We start from the raw sequence: 17,828 nt of genomic DNA, 5'->3' as shown, positions 1-17,828 counted from the left end.
GTCATCGCCCGCCAGGGGTGAGGGAAGCGGCCCCAGACCACCAAATGCAGGTGGTGAAAGAGCGCCACAGCTCTTAATTATTTATTTATTGAATACACAAGGTGTGTAATCTCCAGGTAGTTGAGGGGCCCCGGCAGCTCTCCCGTTCGCTGCCTGTGTTGGGGGGGGCCTCGGGCCGCTAGCCCAACAGGGGAGGCCCATGCCATGGGGCAGAACGAGGGCCGAGCCGTTTGGTTGACGAGTTTCTCCCCATGCGCCTACCCCAGTCTCTCTGAGCCTCCCATTCTAGTCTCACACTGCCTCCTCCTCCTGTCTCTCCCGCTCATTTCTCCGTGCTCCATCTCGCAGCCTGGGTTCTCTCTCTCTCCACGCACTGTATTCTGCTCCTGTATTCTTTTTTTTTTTTATTTTTTATTTTTGGCTTTTTGGGTCCCACCTGGTGATGCACAGGGGTTACTCCTGGCTCTGCACTCAGGAATTACCCCTGGCGGTGCTCAGGGGACCATATGGGATGCTGGGAATCGAACCCGGGTCGGCCGCGTGCAAGGCAAACGCCCTACCCGCTGTGCTATTGCTCCAGCCCCATCTGCTCCTGTATTCTTCTACATCATTCTTCCTCTGTGCCCCTTGCTAGTCTCTCCACGCTCCATCTTACTGCCCTGCTCTCTCTCATGTCTCCAATTCTCATTCTCCAACTTCAGCACTCTGGGCCAGTCCGCACCCAGTCCGGTAGCAAAATCAGCATAACAAAGCCCTTCCTGATGGCCCATCAGGCTCAAAGGCTGAAATACCACCTAGGGGTGTTCCTCTTCTCCTTAGTCCAATAACTTAATCAACATCTCAATTAACATCTTAATTCTCCTTAAGATTAGTATTTCTGTATGGGCACAAAAAGAGATACATTGAAACTTGTGAGGCACCTCTCCAGGGAACATCTTGCCCCAGACTCAGGCTTCAGTGCTCAGGCCAGATTAATCATTCCCAATCCTAGCAGGGTCTGAATCTAGTTATTACTTTTTGGATCATGACAGAATTTGTCCATGACCATGCTCTTAACTTATGGTTAAGCATTGTAGCACTTTGGCCAGGCCCATTTTGATGCCAGGGTAGCACATAGCTCTCCGCTTGCCCTGGGTCCATCCAGTCCCTCATCGGTACCCTGCTTTTGGGGTGCTAGGAAGTAAGGACAACTGAGGCTTAAGTCGAGAGAACAGATGCCCAGGAAGTAAATATCACTGAGAGTCAATTAACTCCCACATTACAAAAGCATAGCATTAACTGTCTTCCAGTACCCATACAAAAATGACATGGCTCTGAATTAACTATGCAAAGGACTTAAGGAAAAGAGAAAAACAATATTTACAAGTCAACAGAGCACAAAGAAAGAAGTTACAAATAAACACAAAGGAGTGGGAGCACTGTGATGGGAGTAACCCAATAAACCTAAGCTCCCTGCAGCAAGGAAGAAACGAAAAACCAATGTTATCCTACACAGGGAAGGTCAGTGAAGTGCAGAAGAGACACACGCAGCAGACAGCCCAGCTGCAGATCAAGTGTGAAAAAAACTGCTGCGAATGTTGCTGCATTTGGGGGTCCAGAGTGACAGTATGGTGGGTCAGGGCATTTGCCGGCATGCAACTGATCTGAGTTTGATCTCCAGCATCCCATATCGTTGGTCCCCAGGGCCCACCAAGATGATCCCTGAGTCAGTAGTAAGCCCTGAGAATAGTACCCCATTCCCGCACCCCCTCACCCTGCAAAAAGCAACTGTACTGTATTTTCCAAAGCCCATCACAATTCAGGTACATAACTGATGCTGAAACTGCTTTCTTTTTTAAAAAAACTAACGATGGGGCTGGAGAGACAGTACAAGTTAAGGTCCTTGCCTTGCAGCCAGACAACCCAGCCTTTTTGATCCTGGCATGGCACTTACGGGGGGGCACAGAGCGAGGAACCACCCCTGAGCACTGTCAGATATGGCACCAGCACCCCCTCTCCCACACCAACTCCCCCATAAATGCCTTCCAGGAGCATGCCTCTTTACCTACATAAACCATCCAGAGACATGGTTGAACATTCTTCCTACTCTAGAATTGTATTTGAGGGGCTGGAATGATAGTACAGCGGATAGGGTGTTTACCTTGCATGCAACCGACCCAGGTTCAATCCCCAGCATCCTATATGGCCCCCTGAGCATCCCCAGGAGTAACTCTTGAGTGCAGAGCCAGGAGTAACCTCTGAGCATTGCAGGGTGTGACTCAAAAGAAAAAAAAATTGATTTGATTTGATTTGATTGGTGCGGAAAGAAGCAGGGAGTAAATACAGAAGGCAGCAGTGCTCAGGGTTTACTTCTGGCAGAGCTCAGGGGACGTTACGTGATGCCAGATACTGAACCCAGGTTGACCACATGCAAGGCAAAAACCTTAGCCACTGCATTACGCAGGTTCAAGAATCCAATTATTGGGCCAGAGCAATAGTACGGCAGGGAGAGCATTTGCCCTGCATGTGGTCAGCCCAGGTTCGGTCCATGGCACCCCATATGGTCCTCCGAGCACCGCCAGGAATGGTAATTCCTAAGTATAGAGTCAGGAGTGGAGTAACTCCTGAGCATCGCAGGGTGCGACACAAAAAGCAAAAAAAAAAAAATCAAATTATCTAAGAATCCATGCAAAAATTATTTCTGAGAAAGAAAGTGCTATTCCTGATGAAAAAAAATACATTAAAATAAAAAAGTACAAATAAAGGGTCATGGATTATGTCACTCAGTGGTAGAGCACATGCCTTGCATGTATTAGGTTCTGGGTTCAAGCCTAGAACTTAAAGAAAAAAATAGGGTGGAAATAAATAGAATGTAGAGCAACTGGAAGACTAGTTCAGGGATTTCAGGGGTTCAGACACTTGCCTTCCACAAAACTGACCCTGGCTCAATCCCCAAAACCACAAGTAACCCCCAATCATTGCTGAGCACTGTTGGGTTTGGCCACCCTTCAAAAAAAGTATGTTTCATAGGGACTAAAAAAATATACTTCAGAGGCTGAAGAAGCAATATAATGGGTAACAGCTAATCCAGGTTTAATGCCTGGCACCATATATAATCCCCCAAATCCCCGTCAGGGATGACCCTTGAGTTCAGAGCCAGAAAAAAGCCCTGAGCACTGCTGGATGTGACACAAAAATCAATTGCTTAAAAATATGCTTCGGGGCTGGAGAGATAGCACAGCGGGTAGGGCGTTTGCCTTGCATGCGGCCGACCCGGGTTTGATTCCCGGCATCCCATATGGTCCCCTGAGCACCGCCAGGAATAACTCCTGAATGCAGAGCCAGGAGTAACCCCTGTGCATCGCCAGGGGTGACCCAAAAAGAAAACATATATATATATGCTTCATGGATGAGGGTGATAGTTCAAAGGGCGACCCTCGCACACACAAGGCCCCGAGTTGGATTCCCGGCAATACATACCCCTCCCCACCTCACCTACCCCACTGGATCCAAACTCTAACACTAACCCTAACCCTGAATCTAAACATTAAAACTCCTGACCAGGTTGGTCATGTATGGCTGGAAATGGCCCTATAGACCCCTGAGCCTACTGTAAGTTCCCTTGCAAAGAATCTAATTCAAATAAAAAGGCAGACAATTCAAGGAGGAAAAGTATATTAATTCAAGTCAATAAAGAATATAAAGTTCTGTCAATAAAAAAATTAATCTACTCAGAATGTGCTGCCTTCTTTGTAAGGGTCTATCTCACACTGATTCAATTAAAAAAAAAAAGTAAAATAAATTACTTTTTAAAAAAATGTGCAATGTGCTGCCTTTCCATAGACTGAACCAGCTATTTTTGTACCTTTTCTCCCAAGTAAAATAAAAACTAAACACTACTGGAAATAAATCTTAATCACACAAAGTTCACTGCTGTGCTTATCTTCAAAGTAATTACTGGTATGAAAAAAGGTTTTCCTGTTTTAGCATTCACTTAGAATAATTGTAAGTACAATTCAGACCTTTTAATGATTAGCAAAAGTTAGAAAAGGCTCACATTGGTCCTTCTCCTACCCAGGCAGAATTTAAATGAGGTTACAAGAAAGAATATCATGTATGCCATTCACCCTGGCACAAAACACCTTCCGGGGGCATGTGAGCTGCCTAGGACGGAGACGGAAGACTGACTGTTAACTATTATTTTGCTGTTAACTATTATTTTGCTGAAGCATCCCCCCCAAAAGCTCTTAAAATTCAGCCTCTGTGCATGGGGCTAAGAAGCCAGGCCAGCTTACTTTTCTGTAAATCTGTGATATATCTCAGTGATAAGTTCCATTATCACAAGAAGTCTGGTAATGCATTTAAAAATTGTGAGCTTTGGGGCTGGAGCGATAGCACAGTGGGTAGGGCGGTTGCCTTGCACGCAGCCAACATGACCGACACAGGTTCAATTCCCAGCACCCCGTATGGTCCCCTGAGCACCACCAGGAGCAATTCCTGAGTGCATGAGCCAGGAAGAACCCCTGAGCATCGCTGGGTGTGACCCAAAAAGCAAAAAAAAAAAAAAATTGTGAGCTTTTGTTAAGAACATATCCTTTAAAAAAAATATTATGCATTGGGTATAGTAATAAGTATTTCGTATGCCTTATTTCACTCATACAACCCCTTTCTAAAACAAAAAAATAAGCGCAATTATCCCTGATTTACAAACTAGGAGACTGAGATTTAGGTTAAATCGGTGTCCAAGAGAATATACCAGCACTATGGTACAGAATTAGAATTTGAATACCTCTCCAGAATTCAGTTCCTTACCACTGTGTGATAACACCTACCTTAAACTTGGTGATTTAGAATGACTTCTAATAATAAAAATTTGTTAATCAGATTGCGCGTGCACGTGTGTGTGTGTGTGTGTGTGTATGTGTGTGTGTGTGTGTGTGTGTGTATGTGCGCGCGCAATGCACTCAAGGATCACTACTGGCAGGAGGACAATTTGCAATGCCAGGGGTCAAACCTGGATACTACAGTTCCTTACTTCCTTACTACTTCTGTCCCCTGTTAATCAGATTTAAATTATGTCCTATACGAAAGAGAAATGAGAAAAAAATATGAAAGCTGAAAGCTGAAAACTGAGTTACCTTGGTTTGTGGAGTAATGGCTTCCTCTAGCAATTTGATTTTGGAACAGTCAACAAAAGAAATCTTTAATCCAAATTCACTTGCCACTCTTCTGAAATACCTGTTGGTACCTGATGCAGAAGTGAATTTGGGGAGTTGGGGGAGAAGGAAGAAAGGGCATTGTATTAAAATGTCTTCATTCTTTGCAGGTATAAGTACTTACGAAATATGAAAAAATGCCAGTCACCAATAAAGATACAAATAAAAAGGAACTTTAATTTGGTTTAATAGTTTGGTGGTCTTATGCAGTAAAGACTGTAAGTCTTGAATTTTAAATGAAAGATAAAGAGGCAACTTAAAAAACACACCAGGTGGCATGAAGCAGAAAATGGTTTTCAGAGCACAATCTTTGCTCTTCAAATATGAAGTAAAATATTTTCTAAATGTCAGCATTTTTTAAAAGAATTTCTTCTTAGCTCTCAAATCTCAAATGAGTGTTGAAAGCACATTTTCAATCTTATTATACTTTGATTATAAGAAGTATATAAAGGTCTTTTCTTCATCTTTTTGTTTCATGGTTCTAATTTTTAACAGGTAAGACAACAAAAATCCAAGGACTAAGCGAGATTAAAAACTAAATCATGCTTGTATTTTATACGCTATTAAAAAATTCAGCAGTAACTGGAAAAAAATTCCAAGGACTAAAAAGTCTTATTATGAGTCATTTACTTTAAAATGATTTCTTTTATAAACAATGGCCTGGATTAGATGTTTATATATGCAAACTTAAAGGGAAAATAGTTGTTATGGATTATGATCACCCCATTGCCCCCCCCACCAAAAAAAAAACACATAAAGTAAAATATCATCAAAGATTTACTGAGCTTTGAGGCTGGAGTGATAGTACAGTGGCATGGCATTTGCCTTGCAGACAGCTGACCCAGGTTCGATCCCCAGCATCCCATATAATCAGTCCCTTATGCACCGCCAAGGGACTATATTCCTGAGTGCAGAGCCAGGAATAAGCCTGAGAATTGTCCGGTGTGACTCAAAAAGCCAATAAATAAATAAATAAATAAATAAATAGATAAATATTTACTGAGCTTTTGGTACTATGTCTACAAACTCCGGGTAATATAAGATAGACAAAAAGGGGCAAGAGAGAGATTGCGTTGTGCACAGTTCCATCCCCCTGGCCCAAAGAAGTCACATTTTGAGGCGGGAGGTTATTGTTTCTGACACAAAAATAAGTTCTATAGGGCTGAGGAAATAGCTCAAGGGGCTAAGGATGTACTGTGCGTGTGGGCAATTTGGTTAGGATAGCCAGTACTGCATGGTCTCCTGAGCACCACCAGGAGCAACCCCATATATATTTGGCCCTTTCCTAAAATCAGTCCTGCATAGAAGCCAGGGGATGTGGTCCAGTGGGAGAGCATGTGCCTTGTATATGTGTAAGATCATGGATCTAATCAAGAGGAAGAGGAGCGGGGGGTGGGGGGTGGTGGCTGGAGTGATAGCACAGCGGTTAGGGCGTTTGCCTTTCATGCAGCCGACCCAGGTTCGATTCCCAGCATCCCATGTGGTCCCAAGAGCACCGCCAGGAGTAATTCCTGAGTGCATGAGCCAGGAGTAACCCCTGTGCATTGCTGGGTGTGACTCAAAAGGCAAAAAAAAAAAAAAAAAGAGAGGAGGAGAGGAGGGAGGGATGGAAGGAAGAGAGGAAGGAAGAGAGGAAGGAAGGAAGGAAGGAAGGAAGGAAGGAAGGAAGGAAGGAAGGAAGGAAGGAAGGAAGAAGGAAGGAAGGGAGAGAGGAAGGGAGGGAGGGAGGAAGGAAGTTTGATTGGAGTTCAATCCCAGTACTGCAGTACTGCCTGGTCCCTTGAGCACTGAGTAGCCCCTGAGCCCCAGTGGGGGAGGGTGGCCCCTCCCCCCCAACAAAAAAGAAAATCTATCCATGCATAAAGGTAAGAGCAACTTGTCTTTTTCACTTTCCCAGGCATCATTTTATTTCTTTCGGTGGGGGTCTGTACCTGACAATGTTCAGGGGTTACTCTTGGCTCTGCACTCAGGAATCACTCCTGGCGGTGCTCAGTGGACCGTATGGGATACTGGGGGATCGAACCCAGGTCAGCCATGTGCAAGGCAATGGCCCTATCTGCTGAGCTATCTCTCCGGCCTCCCAGTCCCCATTCTTTTTTTTTTTTAATTTTTTTATTAGTGAAACACCATGAGGTACAGTTATAGACTTATAAATTTTTGTGCTTGGGTTTCAGTTATATAATCAGTCCCCATTCTTAAATCACTGGCATTTAAACTCTTTCTAATGGATGGACCTTCTAGATTTTGGATCCACGGATAGGCTTCGAGGGGAGAGGCCCTATCACCCTTAACTGGAACGATACAGGCTTGGTGTGGCATGAGTGCATTTCTGGTAAGCTAGGGCCAGAACTTTCAACAGATTTTCACAAGGTTTTCTCAAACCTAAAAGAGAAGGTGGTCAGACCAGGGCAGGTTTGCCCGTGGAGAGACCCAGGACGTCTTCACTGCAGGTGGAAACTGTAATTGAGAATAGAACACAATCTCTTCAACCCTCTATTTCCTGCAGTAGACATGACTGAAAGGTGATGGAATCCTATCCCCTCATTCCTGCAGCTTAAAAAATTGCTTTTAAATCATTTCTCATATAACCTGTTCTAAAGTAGTAACGGTCTCAAAATATTCTTGCTCCCCCAGGCCAAGTCTGAACCCACCTGGAGGTGCCCTTCACACCTTTAAAAGATAGCAAATAATCCTTGGGATATCATTCATGTACTCTAAGACTCACTGTAGTATCTTTCACAGATGATCCTAGCCAGAAGGTTGAGAAGTGATATATGGGTAAGCTTTTAAAACCCAGCTCTCACAACATGAATGGGAGAAGTTACCTACCTCCATACACGTCATCCATACAAATAATTTCGTCCCCAGCTTTTAAGAGGTGAGTAATGGTCATAGTGGCTGCTAAACCCGAAGCAAAGGCCAAACCTAAAATTACAAAAGAAATCACAATAAGGTAAAATGTAGAGCAAACATGTTAAAAGAAAACTATATTTCCTGGCACTATTCTAGTCTCTAAACATTCATTGATAAAAGGGCTCATAACATCCCCTTTTCTAATTCAAAGATAAGACAGCTTGACAATATAGTATCGATGATTCTGCTTGGGCCTTAACATTTCTCTGAAAAAATTCAATGAAATAAATTTTTACAAAAGTCTGAGATAAAAGGCTCAGACCAATTGAATAACAGTTTCAAAATATCATTTGCTCAAGCGGGTCCAGTAACGTCTCCATTGTGAGACTTCTTGTTACTGTGTTTGGCATATTGAATACGCTCGGTAGCTTGCCAGGCTCTCTGAGAGGGGCAGAGGAATCGAACCCGGCTCGGCCGGGCTGGCTGGGTGCAAGGCAAATGCCCCACTGCTGTGCTATCACCCCAAAATTTCAAACTTGAAGAATAGAACAAAGATATGAGTCACTAGATGAATACACTATTGAGCAAACTGTTTAACAAAACTCAAAATCAGACCTTAGCAGTATTGATAAAGCCTACTAATTTTTTTTTTAATTTGGAATTTCATAATTTCAGTTCTGCTTTGGGGCAGGGGTTGGGGTTCAGGACAGAAACATCCAAAATATGGTGGCGGGAAGGTGCAATGGTGGTAGAACTGGTGTTCGAATATTAAATGTAATCAAATAATGTGAACTACTTTATAAAATAAAAAAATTTAAAACACAAAAAACTCAAATTTTTTTTTTAAGCTTTTTGGGTCACACCCGGCAATGCTCAGGGGTTACTCCCGGCTTTGCACTCAGGAATCACTCCTGGCGGTGCTCAGAGGACTATATGGGATACTGGGAATCGAACCTGGGTCAGCCGCGTGCAAGGCAAACGTCCCACCCACTGTACTATATAGTCCAGCCCCTAAAATTTAAAAAAATAAATAAATTTAGAATCTCTTCAAATAACTAATGCGATTCTGATGTCACTTTAAAAAAATGTAAAGAAAGTAAATTTTTAAAAATGGCATTGTTGGGGCTGGAGAGATAGCACAGCGGGTAGGGCGTTTGCCTTGCACACAGCCGACCTGAGTTCGATTCCCAGCATCCCATATGGTCCCCTGAGCACCGCCAGGAGTTAACTACTGAGTGCAGAGCCAGGAGGAACCCCTGTGCATCGCCAGGTGTGACCCAAAAAAGCAATAAATAAATAAATAAATAAATAAATAAATAATGGCATTGTATACACAAACAAGGAAAAGAAAATATCCTCAATAAAAGAGTTGATACACCACTGGAGGGCAAAAATCACTTGTGAATTGTGGAAAGGCTAATGAAATTAACTTGGAAAAATAGTTACTGCAAAATCTTCTCAGGAAAGTTTAGTTCAAGATTACAGGTTCTGCTCTGCTGATCGGTGATCCAACAAGGAATTCATACGGGTTAAAATTGAAACCCAGTGGAAAACTACAATTTTCTGGCACTCACTTAAAACAAGAATTTAGATTATGAAGTGGTCAGCATTCTACCTCCTTACATCCAGCAGGACATAGTGTTACTCACAGAGTACCTAATTTCAGAAGTTTGGGGTTTTTTTTTTTTTTCCTTTCAAAACAAACAGATGCCAAGGGCTGAAGAGATAGTGCAAAGGTTAAGGCCCTTGCCTTGCACACATATGGTTCCCTAAGTACTGCCAGAAGCAAATACGGAGCACAGAGCCCGGAGTAACTTCTGATGTGGTGTTAAAACTAGATTTTAGTCCATGGCTTGGAGGCCAGCCACACATTGCTAGGAGAAAAGGGAGCTCAGATAGAGAAGGGAGCACCAAATAAAGGGTGTTGGGAGGATCTCCCAGGATGGGAGAAGCATGCTGAAAGGAGACTATAGACCAAACATGATTGCCACCCATTGCCTCTTTTGCAAACCACAACACCCAATAGGAGAGAGAGAGAACAAAAGGGAATGCCCTGCTACAGAGGCAGGGTGGGATGGGGGGATGGGGGGTGGGAGGGATATTGGGATCCGTGGTGGTTGGAAATGGGCACTGGTGGAGGGATGGATATTTGATCATTGTATACTTGAAACCCAAGCACAAAAATTTGTAAGTCTACAACTGTATCTCATGGTGTTCTCACTAATAAAAATAAAAAATAAATTAATTAATTAAATTACTGTGTCTGGCAAAAAAAAAAACTAGATGTGGTACTAAAAAAACAAACACAAACAAATCCCACATCCCAAGAAAAGTCCAAATCACAGTATTTTTAACTACTGTTCTTCCAGTCAGATAACTGCGATGGCCCTATTTTCTATTCACTGTTCTGTCTTCATTTAGTAGCTTTTATATAAATAATATTAAGATGATTTTTTTTTCTTTTTGGGTCACACCCAGCAATGCTCAGGGGTCACTCCTGGCTCTGCACTCAGGAATTACTCCTGGCGGTGCTGGGGGACCATATGGGATGCTGGGAATTGAACTTGGGTTGGTTGTGTGCAAGGCAAATGCCCTACCCGCTGTGCTATCGCTCCAGCCCCACAAAGATTTTAGGAGATGGGCAAACCAAATTTAATGAGACAGACAAGAATGGTATCCTCAAACATAAAAGGCAAAACTGATTTAAAAGCGATCTACACGCTTTATGGAAAAAGCACAAAATCGAGGAGTTAATCCCTAATCTCTGAGAACATACTTCAAGGGCACCTGCATATTTACAAGTGTACCTCTGCACTATTCTGGGGCCTGAATTATCAGTAAATGAGCCAGAGTATCCCAAGCTTGCACTGTCATGGAGAGTGTTATAAAACTCAGTTAATTTTTATCTATTTATCTGAAAGCTTCAACAGAAGTGCCAAACGGCAAGAGTTCTAAACGGCAAATCCTGTCATTCTGTCTCAACTCATGCATCATTTTACCCAATAATTAGAAAGATGCTTACTCTACCAGTTGTGAAACTTAAGGTCCAATAATTTAATACCTTAGCAACCAAGTAAGTTCCTATTTCTTTTTTTTTTGGAGGTGGGGGGGCACACCTGGTGTTGCTCAGGGGTTATTTCTGGCTTTGCACTCTGCGATCACTCCTGGTGGTCTTGGGGGACCACTATAGGGTGTCGGGTATAGAACAGAGGTGATTCGTGTGGAAGGCAAGTGCCTTACCCACTGTACTATCTCTCTGGTCCAGTTCTTATTTCTTTTTTTTTAATTAAATTAAATTAAATTTTTTTTACAAAGCTGTTCATGATTGGATTTCAGTCATACACACCCATCCCTCCACCAGTGCACATTTCCCAGCAACACTGTCCCCCCAGGTCCCAGTTCTTATATATAAGAGACAGGGGCTGGAGTGATAGCACGGAGGGTAGGGCATTTGCCTTGCACGCAGCCAACCCGGGTTCGATTCCCAGCATCCCATGTGGTCCTCCAAGCACTGCCAGGAGTAATTCCTGAGTGCATGAGCCAGGAGTAACCCCTGTGCATTGCCAGGTGTGACCCAAAAAGGGGGGGAAAATAAAAGGAGAAACAGCTAGCTCTTATTTTGTCCAAACCTCCATCCTGGGATCGTCAGACTTTCTGCATCCAGACAGGAATAGATTCCAGACAGACCTAAGTTTCAGAAACGAAATCACTCACAGTGCTTGGCTCCATCAAGTGCCGCTACCGCTTTTTCCAAGCAGTTCCTGGTAGGGTTTCCAGACCGGCTGTATTCAAAACCCTGGAGGGCAGAAGTGCAAAGTTAAACTCTACCAGAGTACTAGCAGAGACCTTGAAACAACTCAAGCATGGGGCCATCCAGACTTCCTACTACTTACTACAGTTAAGCCTATGTTTGGAAGTTAACTTAGGTTTTGTTAACATAGGATTTGGTTTGCAGGCCTACAGGTAAAGTTTTTTTTTTAATTATTATTATTATTTTTTAAATTTTATTTATTCATTTTTTGCTTTTGGGGTCACACCCAGCGATGCTCAGGGGTTTCTCCTGGCTCTGCACTCAGGAATTACTCCTGGCAGTGCTTGGGGGACCATATGGGATGTTGGCGATGTGTAAGGCAAGCGCCCTACCCACTGGACTATCTCTCTGGCCTCCTAGAGATAAAGTTCTTAACCTTCTCCATGGGGCCATCTCAAAATCTCTACAAGTGATTCGCAACTAAAGCGAAGCTGCGTAATACACAAGACTGTTGTGAAAAGAAACAAAGAGATCATCTGGAAGACATTCTTTGCATGAGCCACATTGAAAGCCCTAGAAAAATGACTGTTTTCCTCCTGGTCATAGAATCATGTCGGGTTCCCCTTGGTCCATCGTCTGGGATGATGAGGGAAAGGGTCCGGCCTGAGCTGACAGAATAAACCAAACCACACACTTGATTTCCTAATAAGTGATGCAAGTGCCACTGAGCATCCAATAGGAAGCAAGGAGCAGAGTCTACACACGCACAAAATCCGGACCTGGGCTTACAAAAGAGATGAAATAAAACAGGGAGTAATTCCTGGCCAAGCAGCTCCACACGACTTTTTATTATTATTACCATTATTATTATTGGCACTATGTTCCCTTCATCCACTGCACGCCGGCACTGTGGTGACTGCACACATCCTATCCTCTGATGTAATCCTCACGGTCTGTTTTCAGCCCAACATGTCAAAGCCGGCATTCAAATCCAGGATTTAAATATTGACTTACAAGCCTATAATCTTCTTCCCCTCCCATACTGCACATAAAAGCACTCCGCCACTCCGTTTCACATTCTGTTTCTGATTCAGGAGTTCCAAATATTAGTAACACATTTTAAGCTGCATTGCTCTGCTTGTTTCCTTGTTTTTGACGACCTAAAGAAGCACATTTTATAGGAACCAGGATATCCTCATCCGAGTGTAGCCCTACTCCCCAGACAGAAGATGCTGTTTGGACTCATATGGCCACTCTCCCAGCATGGTACCCCACGTTCCTGGAAATATTCCCTGCCCATCTTAACCTTGGTGTGTGCTGGGGTGAGGGAGTATGTTTCAGTGACAAACTGTCAGAGCTTCCTGGCCTCCTGCCAATTGGTTTCCCAGGTAGATTTGACAACTCTATATCTGTCGTTCAACTCGTCTAATTCTCTTGAGTGACTTTGCGAATTTCGTCGTGCTGCGGACTGAAGGTAGGGCGTTAAGCATGCAGGGCACATTACAATACCGCTGAGCCACATCCCCTGTTCCCATTGAAATGCAGTTCATGTTTTCAAGAAGTTTGTGGAATTGACCATCTCTGCGGTTTTCAGAAAACATTTAATTATTAATATCATAGCTAAATCGTTAACTTTCGTACCACATTCTAAAGCTTGGGCAACCACACATTGACAAAACCCTAGGGCAAGAACAAACTGCAGACTTAGAGACTGTGAACTCATCCTTGTTCCAAGATGCAACAGCTAGACGTATCCAAAATGAGTTGTCAAAACGCCCCGAGAACTAACTCGGTCTCATCAGATCGGGGCAAAAGGCCTTTTCCTTGTCTTAGAAAACAAAAACACGTCATAGAGATTAGGGAAGCATCCTCGACATCTGGAAACTACAAAGTTTGTTTAACCAATTTATTTCTGAGTCTCCACAACTTTTCAAACACTTCTTCAAGATCTATTAAGCTTGTTTCCAAAAGGGAAAAAGCTATGATTAACAAAGAAGGTGGCAGGTCATTTATGATTCTGGGTAAACTCCTTTTCCATAAAAAAAAAGGATATAAAACCTGCCCTATTCTCTGACCTCATTGCTGTAAGGATCAAATGAGAAAATGAGCAAATGTGGACATCACAAACCACCAAACTACCAAGCAATTATAATGTGCCAGACAGCCTAACACACATGTCAGCAATTTATGTAGCAGGTACTATTATTAACCACATTTATACAGGATCAACCAGAGTTTTGGAGAGACTAAGCAATTTCACTCAAGGTCACCCAGATCAGAGCAGGTGGTGTCAGAATTCAGACTCAGGTCCTCTGAACAGGTGATCTATGCTCTTAATCACTAAGCCCCACAAAACCATCACTGAATGATGCAATGGACTGGCAGATTGCTAGCATGGTTGGGGATGCCTGGACCAGGGGAGCTTAGAAGAGCTCTGGGACAGGATCTGAATTCCAAGCTGCAAAACTTACTAGTCATGAAGTCTTAGGAACTCTGAATCTCCATTTTTCCAGGAGAAACCTGTAAATCTAGTGATATAATACACCTAAGTATGTACGTAGCAGACAATAAGCTCTTAATAGCTGAATATAGCTTTGGAAAAAAAATCTTGATTCCAAGAAGCCACTTACTTTTGATTTTTTAAAGCGCCTTATATATTTATAATTTCTGTCACTAAGAGTAATTCCAGGAAGTTATGGGGCTCTCTGTTCCGAACTGCAAATTTGCCACAACCACATGAATCGTAGTTCAACAAACTGTTCCAGACGTGCTCAGTAAGCGACCTCTGATCACCGGACCATTCGATCCCAAGGCCAGGATTGCAAGCGTAGTGAGCACTCTTCGCGAACGCCTTTAAGATCTCTAAGCCATTTCAGAAATTGCTGGCGTACCTTGTTCATTGATAAGACCATCCCTGCTCCCCTGCCCCACCCTGGGCCGTCCCCAGACAGAGCCAGCTCACCGAGTGCTGTCCGGGAGCCCCTTGCTTGAACGTGGTGGACATTGAGATGGGGGGCACTACAGCCTGAGAGTTCCATTGCTCCGGTTCCTGGCCCACGTGGATGGCCTGCGTGGCGAAATGTTGGAATCTGGGCAGGAAACCGTTCAGGGTAGCGTCTTTTTTCTGCATGCTGAGCTGCGAAGGAAAGGGAGAGGGAAAAAAAGCAAAATAGCAAAGACTTTTTTTTTTTTTTGCTCAGAAAGAGCAAAGGAGAATCTGGCGGAGCAGAGCACGGGGTAGCCCCGACACCCGGCTCCAGAGCACAAAAGCCGGACCCCACGCCCCTGCGGCTGAGACTTTAGTAGCCGGCCCGGAGGCGGTGTTGGAGGCGGGGCGGAGCCAGCCCGAACCAATGAGCGAAGGCCCCGAAAAGACACTCGCTTCTCATTGGCTGGGAGCGGAGGCGTTGCCTGCAGCGTCGCCGCGACCGCCCTTCCCGGTGTAAAACGTGGAGCGCAGCCGGGGCCGGTGAGTCCACGTGGTTCTCGCCGGTTCCTGCAGCCCGAATTCCTGAGCCCCAGGCCGCGGGGAAATGCCCCTCTGGCTCCTCCGAAGCGCCCAGGCCGGAATTTCGCCCGAGATGGGGAGGGAAAGCCTGGCTTGGTGATGAAACTGCGTCAACAGGCCCGGCAAGTGGCCTCCCCCTCCCCGGGGCCAGTGCCCCTGACCCCCCGCCCTGCCCGCGCTCTTTGTCCCCAGGGCGGTGCTGACCCGCCACCGGCGACCTGGGGGAGATTCATTAGGAAAACCGTGACGCCAGCTGCCAAGTCTCCAGCGTGGGTCGTCATTAACGTCATTAACGGCAGAGGAGCTGCCTTTGAAGGGGACACTGAACTCTCAGCACCCAGCACTCGGCGATCCGATACCTGCAACAGGAGTGACGGTCGTGCTTTCCTTTACAGCTACCGAGGATCTCTGGCAGCCACTAAAACATGAGCCTTGACATCTGTGCTTCATGGAGACACAAAAACAAGGGACCCGACAATAGCAACTGATAACAAACCCTTGGCCTGGGATTGCAGAACTGAAAGCGGTGGGGGAGGGGTGGTGACGTGCAGCGGAGTGAAACAGGACATTGATGGGGGGTTTCTGGGAATTTTGATGGAAGTACGTATAGTGACTATATGTCCAGACCATTAGCTTTAATACTGCAGTAAATATGTGATTCAAACTGAAATATATCTTTAAGCGTTTTGTTTTAAAGTCAAACAAAACGTTTTTTTAAATAATAGCTCCGCAAACTGATCATGTGCTTTGCAAACGACAGGCTGTGCATGGTGCCCAGAATACCACTAGAGGAATCACAACCGCTTTCCCCAACACACTCTAAGGTGTGCCTCCCCAAAAACAAAAATTGTGTGTGTGTTTTTAAGCATAAGGTCTTCAGAGAAACTGTCCTGAATTGAAAAAAAAAAAATCACCAGGAGCTGGAGTAATAGCACAACAGGTAGGGCATTTGCCTTGCAGGTGGTGGAACCAGGTTCGATTACCAGCATCCCATATGGTCCCCTGAGCACAGCCAGGAGTAATTCCTGAGTGCAGAGCCAGGAGTAACCCCTGAGCATCGCTGGGTGTGACCCTAGAAGCAAAAAAAAAAAAAAAAAAATCAGCATAGTTTTGAAAAACTTACCGGAGGGAGCCTCAATTCTTTTTTTTTTAATGTAGGCTTTTTTTTTTTAATTGAGGCTATTTGGAGCCTCAATTCTTACACAAAATGCTTCCATTGTTAGACATCTGAAGGAACATCCTTGCTGGGAAAAGGAGCAGAACCAGAACCGGTCACTACCGACCACTCCCCGGCAGCCCAGCTCCTTCTCTGGCAGGGATCACTCCTTTAAAAGGAACAAAGATCTCCTTGTTTCCCAGGCCATACTGATTTATTTATTTACTATTGGGGCGCTTTTCTAGGACAAGGGACTTTAGAAATATTCCTGTCACTGTCACTGTCACTGTCATCCCGTTGTTCATCGATTTGCTTGAGCAGGCCCAGTAACTACCAAGTGCTAAAATCGTATTAAACCACTGAAGAGCGGAAATACAGAATAAAGAGCTCTTAAATTTTTCCTGGAAGGGCAGGAGCAGTTTGCTCTTCAAAGGCGCTTTCAAGGACGTTTTTCATGAAGGATCATTGCCTAATATCCCGCAAACTTTTAGAAACCTAGCAAAAGTCATCGGCCTTGGGGAAAAGTGAAGAGACTCCCCAAACTGATAGATATTGATATGCAATTAATATTTTATCTAAGAAAAATATGACAAGTTATCAACTGCAACTCAAGAGTACATGGATATAGTCATGCCATCTCACATCTAGGAGGCAGGAAAGGTAGAAAACATTTTTTTTTCTTTTTCGGTCACACCCAGCAATTTACAGGAGTTACTCCTGGCTCATGGACTCAGGAATTACTACTGGTGGTGCTCGGGAGACCATATGGGATGCTGGGAATTGAACCCGGGTTGGCTGTGTGCAAGGCAAATGCCCTACCTACTGTGCTATTGCTCCAGCCCCTAGAAAACTTTTTATTCATTGACCTCTTGGGATTTTTAGACAGATTGATATTTGCATAAGTAGGGCTATTTTGGGCTGGAGCGATAGCACAGCAGGTAGGGTGTTTGCCTTGCACGCGGCCAACATGGCCAACCCGAGTTCGAGTCCTCCACCCCTCTCGGATAGCCTGGCAAGCTACTGAGAGTATCTCACCCGCACGGCAAAGCTTGGCAAGCTACCCATGATGTATTTGATATGCCAAACACAGTAACAAGTGTCGCAGTGGAGACCTTACTGGGCCCGCTTAAGCAAATCGATGAACAATGGGAGGACAGTGACAGTGACAGGACTATTTTATTTAGCATGACTGTAATAATACATTTTCCCAAAGAGGGCACCAATATAAATCCTTTACACTAAGCCTTTGTTGCTCTCGTAGACTGGAGAAGCTCTTAGATGGCCGCCCATCAACCAATCTCAGGTACCAAGGACTCCTTTAACTCAACAATTTTACCTGCAGGAATTTATCCTTGATGGGTACTC

The 17,828-nt window shown here is 44.4% G+C and overlaps 1 protein-coding gene across 1 annotated transcript in view; it reads right to left on the bottom strand.

The window, feature by feature from the left end:
• Positions 1-15,084, bottom strand: part of CTH (cystathionine gamma-lyase) — a 35,194-nt gene extending 20,110 nt beyond the window's left edge. The window contains exons 1-4 of the mRNA XM_056111028.1: positions 14,762-15,084; positions 11,763-11,844; positions 8,025-8,120; positions 5,118-5,227 (exon numbers count right to left, since the gene is read on the bottom strand). Of these exons, the coding sequence (XP_055967003.1) occupies positions 5,118-5,227; positions 8,025-8,120; positions 11,763-11,844; positions 14,762-14,929 (456 nt within the window). The 5' untranslated portion in view covers positions 14,930-15,084. The remainder of the gene's footprint in view (positions 1-5,117; positions 5,228-8,024; positions 8,121-11,762; positions 11,845-14,761) is intronic.
• Positions 15,085-17,828: the final 2,744 nt, after the last annotated feature.

This window comes from Sorex fumeus, unplaced genomic scaffold (assembly GCF_029834395.1).
Source record: "Sorex fumeus unplaced genomic scaffold, SorFum_2.1 ptg000011l, whole genome shotgun sequence".
Taxonomy (NCBI): domain Eukaryota; kingdom Metazoa; phylum Chordata; class Mammalia; order Eulipotyphla; family Soricidae; genus Sorex; species Sorex fumeus.
The sequence above is the reverse complement of the archived record's forward strand: the minus strand, read 5'-3'. Positions and strand labels throughout refer to the sequence as shown.